Source organism: Photinus pyralis, unplaced genomic scaffold, assembly GCF_008802855.1.
Source record: "Photinus pyralis isolate 1611_PpyrPB1 unplaced genomic scaffold, Ppyr1.3 Ppyr1.4_LG8, whole genome shotgun sequence".
In the NCBI taxonomy this organism is placed as follows: Eukaryota; Metazoa; Arthropoda; class Insecta; order Coleoptera; family Lampyridae; genus Photinus; species Photinus pyralis.
In genome coordinates this window covers 35,130,893-35,145,532 of record NW_022170819.1, presented here as the reverse complement: position 1 = coordinate 35,145,532, position 14,640 = coordinate 35,130,893, and the positions used below count along the sequence as shown (strand labels likewise).

The 14,640-nt window shown below is 36.5% G+C and overlaps 1 protein-coding gene across 2 annotated transcripts in view; it reads right to left on the bottom strand.

Annotated features, from left to right (window-relative positions):
- LOC116178170 overlaps positions 1 to 14,640 on the bottom strand; it is a 120,140-nt gene that overhangs the window by 91,357 nt on the left and 14,143 nt on the right. The window contains exons 1-2 of one of the 2 annotated variants that reach the window (XM_031497586.1): positions 7,733 to 7,903; positions 5,352 to 5,393 (exon numbers count right to left, since the gene is read on the bottom strand). In XM_031497586.1, coding sequence (XP_031353446.1) covers positions 5,352 to 5,393; positions 7,733 to 7,778 — 88 coding nt within the window. In that variant the 5' untranslated portion in view covers positions 7,779 to 7,903. Of the gene's footprint in view, positions 1 to 5,351; positions 5,394 to 7,732; positions 7,904 to 14,640 lie in introns of those variants that run through there. The other variant, XM_031497585.1, reaches the window with a different exon arrangement.

Sequence of the window (14,640 nt, the reverse complement as noted above, 5' to 3'; positions counted from 1 at the left end):
ATTACGGCTAATTACGCTAATTACTCTAGTCTTTTGATGATCCCTGACGTGTGGAATTTGGTAATTGTAAAAGAAATTGAGCGGGATTTTGATGATTGAACAGCGGCGCGGCCAGTGGTCATGCATCTGCAGCGCCAGCGGGCAACGTGACCGCACAAGATAAATCTTCGCTTCCGCTGACCCGTGTGCCACCGGCAACCGGACCAGTTTTTGTCGCTCACCTCCTTCGAGAGATACTTCTATTATTATTTATTTATATCCACGGTCGACTGGGGAGTGCGCGTCAATAAATTTCGCGCGTGAACTTACGTAAAACGGCTAATTGGTAAAAGGAGCCCATTTTTATGATGCAACTCCGTTTACGCGCGTACTTTCACGAAAACGATTTATTAACTTTGATCGTTGCGATTAAAAATGGACAGGATGCGCCCGATATCCTGCAGGTCGCCGGTGATGATTGACGCCTCAAGTAGGAAAGAAGATTCTGGCGTGCCACTTTCGATTCAATTAAAAAAACAAACTTATGGGGGGACCACCCGAAACGACGCCTAGAAGATCGTAGATGAACTTATCAAAATTCCTCGACCACCTTTCTAAGGTTATATACAATTATCTTCAAAAGAAGCACAGATCCCCAATATTAAATTAGCCTTTCTTTTTCCACCGGAGTTTACGAAAGAAACAATCGTTCCTGTTTTTTGGTTCCTTGTGGAGTGCTCTTCATTTTTTTCCTCAATCGTAACTCGCGGCGGATCCATCTCAGGTGTTCCATTAGTTTCAGATACCTCCATCCTTTGATCTCGTTTCCTTCTTTCTTGCTTCTCCCTTCTTTACTATTCTCCTCTCCCTGCCACCCTTTCTATCTACTCTTCCTCCTGCTCTTGCCTGCTTGTGCCCATGCCTGAATCTTCTTCTACCTCCTCCTCCAATTCATCGTCAATTACCTTCCTTTTCTTTGGGTCGTTTGCCCCTTGTACACCCTGGTTGCTATCCTGGTTATTTTCGTTCCTCCTCGGCGTAGCACTCCTTCCGGATACAACGCTCAGACCATATTCGTAATTCCTCTGCTTGTCCAATCAACCTGGTTAATTACCCCCGTAACTTGCCCCCTGTTCCCCTTTAATTCAATTTTAGCCTTAATTCTAGGTGTCCTATTGGTTGGAGAGCGTGCGTGCGTGCTCTAAGCTTTTGTTTTTAGTACCGTTACTGAATCATATTTCTTTGTCATTTATATTGTTTTATTAGGTATTTATTTATGTATGCAGGTGGGAGTAGATTATCAATGTACGATCCGTTTAAGAATTTATTTCCGTGAATGGAGTACCCCAAACTGTTTCCATTCTTCGCTGTATGCGTTGCTCCCTTACCTCGTGCCCGCTGCCGGACGGTGCGTAAGCAATACGAGAAGGAGGACCCTCTACTTGATGCTTTTCTAATAATCTACTTTGAGATGAATACTGCTTGTGTTTTTGCATGTACTTTTTCGAAGATTTTGATGTTTTTTATGCACATGCAATTGATCATTTTACGAGTTGTTTTGTCTGAATTAATCCTAGATGGGTTTGAGGTGTTTTTGCACTAAATTTATTGTTTTCCATAGGCAATTATGTCTTTTTTGTGCTTCATTTTTATTAATTGTTTAATTTTATGTGACTCAATTATCTGCCTACTATTGAGCAACTTGTGTTGTTTCAGTTTCATGCGTTTATTTTTGTGGCATTTTGTTGTAGTTAATTAATTTCTTGTACACAAATGTGTGTTATGCCAGTTTTTTTGCCCAGTGATGTTTTTGTGGCCTTTTCGTGCTTAATTGTTGTGTAAACGTCAGGTGGGCGTTATTTAGACTGAAATAATATCGAAGATACTAACGGGTCACCTTGTATATGCAAATATTTAATTTCATTTAAATCTGGAGGATTTCATTACGAATAAGCACAGAATTGGTTTATTTCGCCAGAATTTCTTATTTTAGTGTCTATTTTTCCATTTTAGAATTGCTTTTGCATAATTTCTTGTTTAAATCTTATCATCCGTATAAATTTGTTTATTTAAACTGTAAGATGTGAAAATTGCGTTATTTAGAATTAAGAAACATCGAGTCGAGTTCATTTAAGTGCTATCTGGTTGTTTGTTAAGCAAATTGTTACATTGATTTTAAAATGCAGGATGCAGGTGCACGATTCCTTTGCGCGTGATTTTGATATGCAAGACAGAACATCTCAAGCGTAGGCTAATTTTGTGTGTTAATTGAAGACGGTTTATCAATTTACAGAAGGTTTGTTTTGAAAAATCAAGCGTATAAAGAAACCGTTTTAGAATGTCATCTTATTAACAAAAGTGTAAAGTGTTTTCCGTCTGCACAGCTATAGGAAATAAGTTTTGTTTGTTTAATTCAGGAAACCAGGTTGGGTGATCGACTTCACTGTAATATCAAAGCAAAAAAGTTTCCTGAATCTGTCGAGTCTTTTGTCGAGATTACGTTTGATTTAAAAAAAAACTAAGTAATTTTAAGTTTTTCCTTATTGTGATTGAACACCTGCGTGTGGGGTAAATGTAAAAACGGGTTTCTGCCCCCCTTTATTTCAGGATTTTCTTGTTGATTTTCTGGGTACGTATTTCCGAATAAATTTCTGTCATTGTCAATCAATTAATTGTGTGGTTATTTGAACCCATTGTACGACTCAGATAGGGTTTTCATGATTTGTTTTATTGGTGCTCAAGATTTATCGTTTGGTTTGACTCGTATCTTCAATAGTCGTGCGCCTAGGTGGTTTCAACCTATTGATATCGTTTATGGGACATGGACACCATAGGATATATTATGGATGGCAGCGTGGTTCATTTCATCCTGTTTTTTATACATGTGAAGGTACAGTAGAACTACCGTCCCTCATCCTCCGACACGACAGTTTTTAAAACCGGCAACACTGTAGCGTTTCGACTCTTATCTGCTTGAACACTCGGTTCTTATCTTAACGCGCTTTAATTTCTCGCATATTAGTTCCGTTCTCATTCGTTATAAAGCGGTACTCCTCCGCCTAAAGTGACCACATGTTACACGAGGTAACTTCCTTGTTTATTTCAGTTACCTGGTGGGGCACACCCCATCTCTAATTTTGATCAGAAAAGTTTTGTGCACAATTAAGTGCTAATTTAATGCCTCAAAAAAATTCATCAAAATGCTGGCAAAATAGGATAAAGATGGGGGGGGGGGGAATAAATTAACATTTAATTCCCCATGCTACTTGTATGAGTGAATTCACTGATGAACGTGAGGGTAGTCTGGATTTTCTGGCTAAGTTCCATAGAACTATTTTTATTTTATCTAATTAATTGACATCAATTTGTCCCACAATCTTGTAATTACTTGAATTAGCCAGAATTACGCATGGATACTAAGTAATTAGCTTTAATTCCGTATAGAAGCTGCCGAGTAAGGGTTGTTGACGTTACTGCAAGTAATAACTGCATAAGGTAAGTCCTCTCTCACCTGAAGGCGAAGAATGATTAGGATTTGTTGAGTGAATGTCGTGCATAAAAGCTGACCCCTGACTACTAAGCATTTAACTGTAGCGAAATTGCATATTTGCATTTAAACATGAAAGAAACTCGCCGCTTTACAACTTTTCGTTTAAACTTAGCGGAAGACGCTCTCTGAGAAAAAAAGGATAATTTAATACCCCAACTATTACAGCGTAATCCTAACCCGTAATTTATTCATACGTTCGGCGTCTCTATCGATTTAATTTTAAATTAGTAATCGTCATCGGGATCAGTTCGTCGCAGAGTAGCGGAGATTGAGGATGTTCGCAAACAAGAAACGGTTTAATTACCTACACACATCCATTATACGATCTTATGTGAGGAAGCTGCATGATTGCAAAATCATAAATAAGTTCGTACGACTAATCGAAGATCTTAGATAATTGAAAAGATAAAGTTTACCGTCCGTCCTTGAGGTTTTTCATTCGCGTAGAAGACGAAACTAAATAGTAGGTTGTAATTAATTAGCGAAAGGATTGCTTAATTAGGCTTGGCAGATTCTCACGATTTTCAGTAACCGACTGTAATTGTGGAATATTTCCCTCATTCTTTAAATCTATAAAAGTGGATAAGCAATTAAACTTCGGCATTCTTTGAAAAACTCAAAAATGCCATCGGGTTTGCCAAGAAAAAGTAAGCAACTTATCTCTAATTTTTTTTTATATTTGTGTAGATATAAGCAGTTTACCTTTGTATTTATCTTACGCTTCAAACCCTTTTGCAAGTTCTAAAAAGGAAAGACTCATTCAATGGGTCCAAAAGTTCCTTAATCTAAGTTGTTGCGAATATTGGTTTCCGCTAAAGATAATCCAAGAAAAGTTCATTTTTTAGTGAGAGCGGACGCCAATGGGTCTTTTTGGATGAAACCTGGGTATTTAAAAATAGAACAATATGGAAATCATGGTCAACACCGCCTTCGGTGTTTTAAAATTCATGGAGAAATCCGAAATGAACGCGTGTTTGAAAAAAAAACTGTGGTTTGATTATCAGGATGGAAACAGGATAATTGGCGAACAAATTAGGTGAAACTTTATCGCCCGTGCGACCTTCAACAACCAGCTGCAACGATGCACGTTGATTTTTTTGGAAAAAATATGTGCTTCCTAAAAAATTCGTGACCTGATTTTTATTGTTACACAATTTTAAGTGTTTTGTGGATTTTCTTTTGCTTTTGTTGTCTTTGTTAATTTAGTTAGTGCAATTGTTTGGGCAACGCCAGGGTTTTTGTCCCGAAGAAGGTTTCCCTGACATTGCCTGGTTATATGCGTAATATATTTTATATATTCTGGTCTTTTCTTACGCACAACATTTTTAGTTTTTATTCAGTTTCCTTTCCCATTTATGTATAAAAAGAACCGCCAGTTTTAACACCGACTGCTACCCAGATTCGAAAGTGCCGGAAACGTCCGTGGCTGTGCTCGTGAGTATGGGGTAAAAATTGTAATAATTACTTTTCGACTACTGCTGCTAAGTACTGCGGGCGTAGTTATTACGAAAAAACAATTAAAAATTTTTTTCAATTTCCTTTACGTCCAAATAATAATGCCCAACTTGCTAGTAAAGATCGCGACATAGACAACCGCTTACAAATAACTACCGAAACATTTTTTTTAAGTAATTGGTCAATAGAAGTCTTTGATGTAGCACTGTCGGTATGGTTGCCTACATACGTATTCCAATCCATTGATTGCGTGATGCTATGTAAACATACTTAGTGATTACGTCATAATACACCGATGACGTAAACAATATGTTGACTCGAACGGTCATTAATGTCATACAAGTGCAATAAATTGAAAAAAACTCACCATATCCGTATAAGGGATCTTCGTGTTGAGGAGACGTCTGATCTGAAAATGAAGAATGCTATGTAAATTACCGTAGTTCGTACGGGAAAGGTGTTTGAGTAAATGGCATTCAAAAAATTCATTATTTATTGTTCTTCTTGTCCCTCTTTTTTTTAGGCCCTTAACAGGCTTTTTAGAGGTGCCCCTGCAGAAGATCTTAAGTTGTTCTATACTACTCCGGTATTTACCTTACGAATTAGGAAAACTGCAGGAAAAGCTAATTCGGAATAGCCGACAGAATGCTCGAAACTGATCTAAGGATATTCCCATCTCTGCCACAGATGAAAAATTCCTACCTTAGTCCAGGTTCGAACACCCGACCTTCGGTTTTGTAGCCCAACACTCTACCACTGAATTGCAAAGCCGACCAATTATAACAACCTGATTTGTTAATTAATAGGCGTGAAAAAGAAGTAAATAAATACCAAAACGTGACATATTGTGAGTGTAGCTAATTTACAACAACAAGAGGAATAAAGGAGGAGGAAGAGCGAAATATGTATTTAAACTTAATTTATTAATAAAAAACATAAAAATACAAAAAAAAACTTATGTAAAAAAATTATGAATGGAGTATTTTTTTTTATTTTCTAAAACCTCGCCCCTCCTTTCATTATTTACATTTACAGTAGTGGCTAAATTACCGCCACCGCCACCCGGACTGCCTTTGGACACTTTATTAAAAATTTATATTCCACCAATGGCAATGATAGAGTGATATTTTATCAATTTCCGGCGCGTCTTTTAACTCCCAATAACCTGTTAAGAACCGTAAAAAAAACGAAAAGAACCGAAAAAAATAACGATTCCGGTTCTCAATAAGTTTCCATTTCTGAATTAATAACGGTTTTGGTTCGGTTTTCGGTCCTGAAAAAATACCGGTTTCGGTTCGGATTTCGGTTTTTTTTTCGGTCCGGTCCGGGTCCCTGATCATTATGTATGTATATGTGGTGGTATTGGAACTATAATAGTAGGACGAGAAGTTTTTAACTGGGATAGAAGGATCCAGGTACCTTGAGACGCTTATGTTTTTAATATAGAATTTTGAGTTGTCAATAAAATTTTAAAATAAAGTTTAAATCATATTTAAAAATAAAACTTTATATAGGTATAACGTACTTACTCTTGCTCCCGTACATAGTACGTACAGCAAAGTATGTACAAAGTGGTGCAAAAATAACGTATCATGTACGTGAAATGTACATCCGTAAATCCAGGGCTGTACGTACTATGTATATGCAATGTACGTACTTGTGTTATTTAGAAAGTAGCCGTGCGGTTCAGTTAACTTTCTATTAAACACCAGCGTGACTGTATACCTAATAAGTAATATAGCGAGACGGTTATGAATTTCTCCATTACAATGTAAAAAAAAAACGATTACGGTGAAACCGTCACCGGCTGCCACAAAGCACAATATATCTCCAAAATAATGAATTTTAACACTATCACTTCCATTTAAGGACAAAATACAATCTCCTTGCCTTCAAATTAATGTTTTATTTCACAATAAAAGGACTAGATCACAAAATGTTATGCAGTCACCACTTTTATACTGTGAGTAATGACTCACGCGTACCGTCCACGTACAAAAATTAGACAACTAAAGTTAGAAAAACCGATCTTGGGACCTGAAAGACCAAAGCGCTCTGCGCATGTCATGATCACATGCAAAATTATCAGTTGACCGAAATTGCCGGCGTACCATGTACGTACTTTGTACGTTATAGAGTTATAGTTTGTGATCGTACACAACTGTACTTACATCAGACGTACATATTTGGACGTAAGTACGTAACATGGAACAAAAATGTACGTACAGTGGACGCTCAAATCAGCACAAAACTATTTCGCGAGATCAAAAAGCACAAAACGTGGGATTTGGCGCACAAATCGCACACAAATGGTAGGTACAAATTGGACATTGATGGGAACAATTTATTGCACGCTAAGCATAGGTAGCCTTTGAGAAATACCCAATATTCGAGACCCCATAGGTATACATCGTATGTACATTGAAGGTCCATCAAGCAAATCTAGAGAGGATATGGCCCTCATAAGTTTATTTACAAACATGTTTGTTTTTGCCCACTCTGTTACACATATCTATACAAAAACTCAATGCATTTCATTGGAACCATGGCCATGACTAGCTGATATCGGCGAGAGCTAAATACGAAGCAGTCAGATGAGATTGAAAAAGACCCCCTATCCTCAATATCTAAGCATTGAACTAACTGAATAAATGAAGAAGGTTTCTTTAAGAAAAGGTCACCGAAAATTTGGCAGGCTAATCTGAACGCACGATAACCACTTTAAATTGAAATGAATAATTCACTTACAACACTCCGTCTTGGGCAACACAAAATTAAAATCCATTTCGATCATGATAGTTTCGCAACAATTTTCGCACAATTAACGTAACGAGGGGTGCGCGACGCGTAAACCGAAAAAAAAATTGCATTAAGTTCCCGTGCGCGCTCATCGAGGCAAGTGTGAGTAAGCATAGAATGAACACAAACGCAGGCGGCACTGGGAGGTCGTAGGTCACGGACGAGTCGAGACCTCCAACCTTTCCCCTTGTAACGCTCGCAACTATTCATTTTATGATGGAATATTTATAATTCGAAAACCCACACGGCTAAGGTGCTCGACGAGAGGAGAGAAAAAAATCTCGCGCGCCCACCGCCGATGGGCGCACCCGCCTGGCCGAAATCGCCCTTCGCCGCCGAAACGCTTACTTCTGAATGTGATGCAACTCGTTATAATCGTAATGAACTTTTAAAGAGTTCAAAGGTAAGAGGCCGCAACTTTGGCCTGCCCCGGCCTATTTAAATAACATATAGCCGGATTTGTAATAAAACTTCGTCATGTCTAAAATGAGAAAAACAAAGCAACGGATCGGACCAAAAGTTGAGTATGTTAAACGGAACAATGCCGCGACTTAATTGGCCGCGACCTTTACGAAAGGTAGACAGAGAACTAGGTTTTTATTGGCGTGTTTACGCGGTTTGGGTTATTTATTAGCGATGAACTTGTGTAAAATAGTTATAATTTACATTAAGTTGTAATTTGAACTGGCCATCTTCTGTTTAGTGTTATTGATAAGCTATAGTCACTGAAATCGCATTTAGCGTAAGCTTCCTGCATGGTAAATTACAATCACCATCGCTCACCAGTCTCGCGCCCTCTTCTCGAGCCTCATTACCTAAATAAGATACACAGAAATGAATAAAATAGAAAAGGATACTCATGGATGGGTCATAAAGGCGTAACACGCCAAAATTGCATTGTTGTAAATAGAACGCCCTGTATATTATTCGGTTTTTCAATTATTCTCTGAATTTTAAGCGAAGTTTGTAAAAAGCATAATGTACCTAAATTCAGTCGTTTCCGGGTTGCAATAGCGTTCATTTTCAAAACTCGATAACTCGGAAACGATTGAATTTGGGTACATTATGATTTGTACAAATTTTGCTTAAAATTCAGAGACGAATTGAAATATCGAATAATACGTAGGGTGTTTCATTTAAAAAATAGAATATTGGTGTGCCACGCCTTTATGACAAACCCTGAATAATTATAATTATGACTGCCTAGTAGACATTAAATAACCTCAAAACTTTTGCATAAAACATATTTCGATACCTTGATTTACGAAATGCATGTGCGGTAAATTGGTCCCGGAAAACTCACCCCGGAAGATTCTTCCTCAAAATATTCGTGCGGAACAGTCATCGCGCAAAAGGTTTGACTGACGCACGTTCGGAATTTTCGATCCCAAGAAAACTCGCCCCCGGATTATTTGCTCCCAGAAGATTTGCGCTCTGAAAATTTTCTGCCAGTATCTTCCCCAGGAACCTCACCATTATATTCTTACACCTCACCATTATATTCTTACACCTTTTCCTAAAAATAACGTCACTACTATCAATGCTACGGCAGCTCTGGAAATTGATTAGGCATAAATATTCTTATAAATATGAAACTTACCTTTGCGCAGTCTGATGCTTAAAATATGCGATATGTTCGCATTTATTAGAAGAATCTTTGGTTAAGGTTTCAAAAAAAATCTCCATAAATAACAAAGATGACATTATGCGGATATCTGATTTTTAAAATATGCGATATGCTGGAGGTACAATTTCAAAAAAATATCTCTCTGAATAAGTTCTAATTTCCTCCCTTAATCCTCCTCCATAATCTTTTCTTGCATTTTATCTATTTGCTCCTTTGTCTCATTAGCTGCCCATCTTATTTCCTCCTTTACTTCTTCCATCAATTTCTCGATGTTTTTCTCTTCCTTGCCCCTCAATTCGCTTCCACCCTCTTCTTTCTCTTGCTCAGGCGATCTTATTTCTTGCTTCATATAAACACTTCGATCTACTTTTCCTCTATTACTTATTTCCTGTCTTTTTACTCCCAAGAAGTTGGTGAAACAATGTGGTAACTGAACTGTATATATGACTGTGACTCAGGTCCGTGAAGTTAGGGTGTCGACTTGAAAGGAATTAAGTTATAAGTATCTCGTAATTTTGTGTTCATTTTGTGCTAATTTGTGCTGCTAATTTAAAATTTTGTGCTCATCAGGTTAGTAGGTAAGTAATTCAATTTTTTCTCATGGCACTCCAACTTCAAGCTCTAGTATTCTGGAAGGTATGTTATATATAACTTTAAATCGTTTAATTATTAACGAAATGACTATTTTTATGTAGCCGTAAAGAGGAAAAAATGTCTAATGGTTGTTTAACACTATTTGACAATCGATTAGTAATAATTATTTGATAAATAATAATTTCCTTTGCGCGTTTTGGTTTGGTTTCCCCGAAGTCGCTCAATTTACTAAAACTGCTGACAAAAGGAAATATAAAACCCATTTCTTAAAAATGTCGTCTGAAAAACATTTTTGTGTCCTTTGGCCACAATTCATTCTAAATATGTGATACAATTCTAGAAAAAACAAAAAAGTTGCTCGCGTACCTAATGAATTTTACTCTGCGCGGATAATTAATACTAATACCAGATTAGTTATGTTATATTAGTTATTATATACATATAATTCGAAGCCCATATCATTCTAGTTTAAGACACCGGAATAATTGTAATGATACCGTTCTTAGAAAAAGAAATATGTTGGTGTAATAGATAGTAGAACACGGATTTACTATCGTAGTTTTACCTTCAAAGTCTTTATACCTTAAAGTTAATTATCTCCAGTGTTATTAAAAAATTACATACACCATAAGATAATTATTTTCTACTACTAGCAATGTAATTTACTTCATTCAAAATGTAAATAAGATAGTATGAACAAATTCTTCGGAGTGATATAAATAACGTAATTAAGAATAGTAATCGGTAACCACAAAAGAAAATTACGTAGGATCAGAAATATCGAAGTGATTCTCAAAGCTAATATTCTCCAGAAGGTTTCGTAAATACTTGCAGTTAGACAGGAACGATTAGGTACATCTCCAGGTGTAAATTTTCGAAGTTAATCTCGTTAAGATAACGGGTCCAGGTGAAATTGTGATGTTATCCCTGCGTAGGTAATATCTAGGTAGAGAATAACGGAAAAGTAATCCAAAGTAGAAAACTATAAGAAGTTAAGAGAGAAGTTTAAGGGAACTTTGAGGGAAAGATAAACCCTAAAAAATACGTATTAAGAAAAATGCTGAAGTACATACCTCACACTAATCCAGATCGTCTCTGAAGGAAAGAAGTACGGGGAATGTGTATCCAGAAAAGAAAAGAAGGTCGCGACCTCTGGTGACGAACCAAAGAACTAAGGAAGTAACAAATCTACTATAGAAATAACTGGCATCTAAACTAAACAGGTTTATAAAGGAAATACCTAGATAGAGCGAGAATACTAAATTTAAATTAGAGCGTTGAGTGAGAAATATAAAGAGGCGGAACTCGATTAATTTAGATGAAGCTTATTCCGAGATGGTTCAGTACATCAGCGATTTTGTAAAGAGTAGTCGATTACCGCAGTTGTAGTAGCGTTCGTGTTGTTGAGCGACGTTTAAGCATCAGTCGCACGTCTAACGCACTCACACCCCTCCCACTGTGGACTGTGGGGTGGGGGAAGCTTCGGCGAGTGAGCTGGGGAATATGTATCGCAATTTTACATTACAGTTACGCCTCTTTACTATTTCTCACTCAACGCTCAACGAGTAAAATTCGAAGTTACTTAAATGGAATATAAATTTCAAATATCAATTGGTAAGAAAAGAACATTACATACTCCTTGCCTTGTTTTACTACTGGTTGCCTTATTTCCCATTTGCAATTGACTTGTGCGCTTGAAATAGATTGATTTAGGATAAAGCCAAAGACGTATATCGTTTTTATAATATGCGGCATCTGTGGTGAGCTCTGTGGTTCAAAGAAATGTCTCCATAAATAAAAAAGTTAACATTGGGCAGTTTGCGCATGCGCACATTTTATTTTTAGAGATTATGCAATATGCTTGCCTTTACTAGAAGCATCTGTGGTTAAAATCTCAAAAAAGTTTCTCTTCCGGGTCGATCTGAGACAATTTTTTTTTCGGGGCTCAAAAAAAGGCAGTGTATAACCTTCCTTTTTTTACCAAAAATCGACTACACCAAAATTTCTCGGGAAAACACTTTTTCTTATTAATTTGGGTGCGTAGAATCCAAATCAATTCGTACTTTTTCGATCAAGACTTCTCAATCAAAAGTTATAGACTAGAAACCAATTTTGAAAAAAATTCAAAGGGCTGTAACATTTGAACTAGTGGCCCAATCTTGGAACTGTTTGAAATTATGGATTCTACAGGCCACATTCTATAAGAAAATTTTTTTTCCGGTTCGATGTGAGACAATTTTTTTTTCGGGGCTCAAAAAAAGGCAGTGTATAACCTTCCTTTTTTACCAAAAATCGACTACACCAAAATTTCTCGGGAAAACACTTTTTCTTATTAATTTGGGTGCGTAGAATCCAAATAAATTCGTACTTTTTCGATCAGACTTCTCAATCAAAAGTTATAGACTAGAAACCAATTTCGAAAAAAAATTCAAAGGGCTGTAACTTTTGAACTAGTGGCCCAATCTTGGAACTGTTTGAAATTATGGATTTTACAGGCCACATTCTATAAGAAAATTTTTTTCCGAGGTCGATGTGAGACAATTTTTTTTTTTCGGGACTCAAAAAAGGCAGTGTATAACCTTCCTTTTTTACCAAAAATCGACTACACCAAAATGTTTAGGGAAAACACTTTTTCTTATTAATTTGGGTGCGTAGAATCCAAATCAATTCGTACTTTTTCGATCAGACTTCTCAATCAATATTTATAGACTAGAAACCAATTTCGAAAAAAAATTCAAAGGGCTGTAACATTTGAACTAGTGGCCCAATCTTGGAACTGTTTGAAATTATGGATTCTACAGGCCACATTCTATAAGAAATTTTTTTTTCCGGTTCGATGTGAGACAATTTTTTTTTCGGGGCTCAAAAAAAGGCAGTGTAGAACCTTCCTTTTTTACCAAAAATCGACTACACCAAAATTTCTCGGGAAAACACTTTTTCTTATTAATTTGGGTGCGTAGAATCCAAATCAAATTCGTACTTTTTCGATCAGACTTCTCAATCAAAAGTTATAGACTAGAAACCAATTTCGAAAAAAAATTCAAAGGGCTGTAACTTTTGAACTAGTGGCCCAATCTTGGAACTGTTTGAAATTATGGATTTTACAGGCCACATTCTATAAGAAAATTTTTTTCCGAGGTCGATGTGAGACAATTTTTTTTTTCGGGACTCAAAAAAGGCAGTGTATAACCTTCCTTTTTTACCAAAAATCGACTACACCAAAATGTTTAGGGAAAACACTTTTTCTTATTAATTTGGGTGCGTAGAATCCAAATCAATTCGTACTTTTTCGATCAGACTTCTCAATCAAAAGTTATAGACTAGAAACCAATTTCGAAAAAAAATTCAAAGGGCTGTAACTTTTGAACTAGTAGCCCAATCTTGGAACTGTTTGAAATTATGGATTCTACAGGCCACATTCTATAAGAAAATTTTTTTTCCGGGTCGATCTGAGACAATTTTTTTTTCGGGGCTCAAAAAAAGGCAGTGTATAACCTTCCTTTTTTACCAAAAATCGACTACACCAAAATTTCTCGGGAAAACACTTTTTCTTATTAACTTTGGTGCGTAGAATCCAAATCAATTCGTACTTTTTCGATCAGACTTCTCAATCAAAAGTTATAGACTAGAAACCAATTTCGAAAAAAAATTCAAAGGGCTGTAACTTTTGAACTAGTAGCCCAATCTTGGAACTGTTTGAAATTATGGATTCTACAGGCCACATTCTATAAGAAAATTTTTTTTCCGTGTCGATCTGAGACAATTTTTTTTTCGTGGCTCAAAAAACCTTCCTTTTTTACCAAAAATCGACTACATCAAAATTTCTCGGGAAAACACTTTTTTTTATTAATTTGGGTGCGTAGAATCCAAATCAATTCGTATTTTTTCGATTAGACTGCTCAATCAAAAGTTATAGACTAGAAACCAATTCCGAAAGAAAATTCAAAAGGCTGTAACTTTTGAACTAGTAGCCCAATCTTGGAACTGTTTGAAATTATGGATTCTACAGGCCACATTCTATAAGAAAATTGTTTTTCCGGGTCGATCTGAGACAATTTTTTTTTCGGGGCTCAAAAAAAGGCAGTGTATAACCTTCCTTTTTTACCAAAAATCGACTACACCAAAATTTCTCGGAAAAACACTTTTTCTTTTTAATTTTGGTGCGTAGAATCCAAAACAATTCGTACTTTTTCGATCAGACTTCTCAATCAAAAGTTATAGACTAGAAACCAATTTCGAAAGAAAATTCAAAGGTCTGTAACTTTTGAACTAGTAGCCCAATCTTGGAACTGTTTGAAATTAAGGATTCTACAGGCCACATTCTATAAGAAAATTTTTTTTCCGGGTCGATGTGAGACAATTTTTTTTATTTTTGCTTGTGTAAAGAACCCCGGACTTCACCCCGACCCCCTCTACTTTGTCTGAGCTTGCCGCGCGCTTATCTCAAGGTAACTTTGTTACTTTTGCAAAAGTGGACGGAATTCTGTGTAAATTTTCAAATAAATCTGCAAATTCGCAGAAAGATCTGGTACCACTTTTGAACCCAGGTAAATGTGTAAATTTACAGTTAGGTCTGCAATTTAATAAAGAAAGGGGTGGGGGGTTAAAGCTATTCTGATTGGCCCTTAAAGATAAA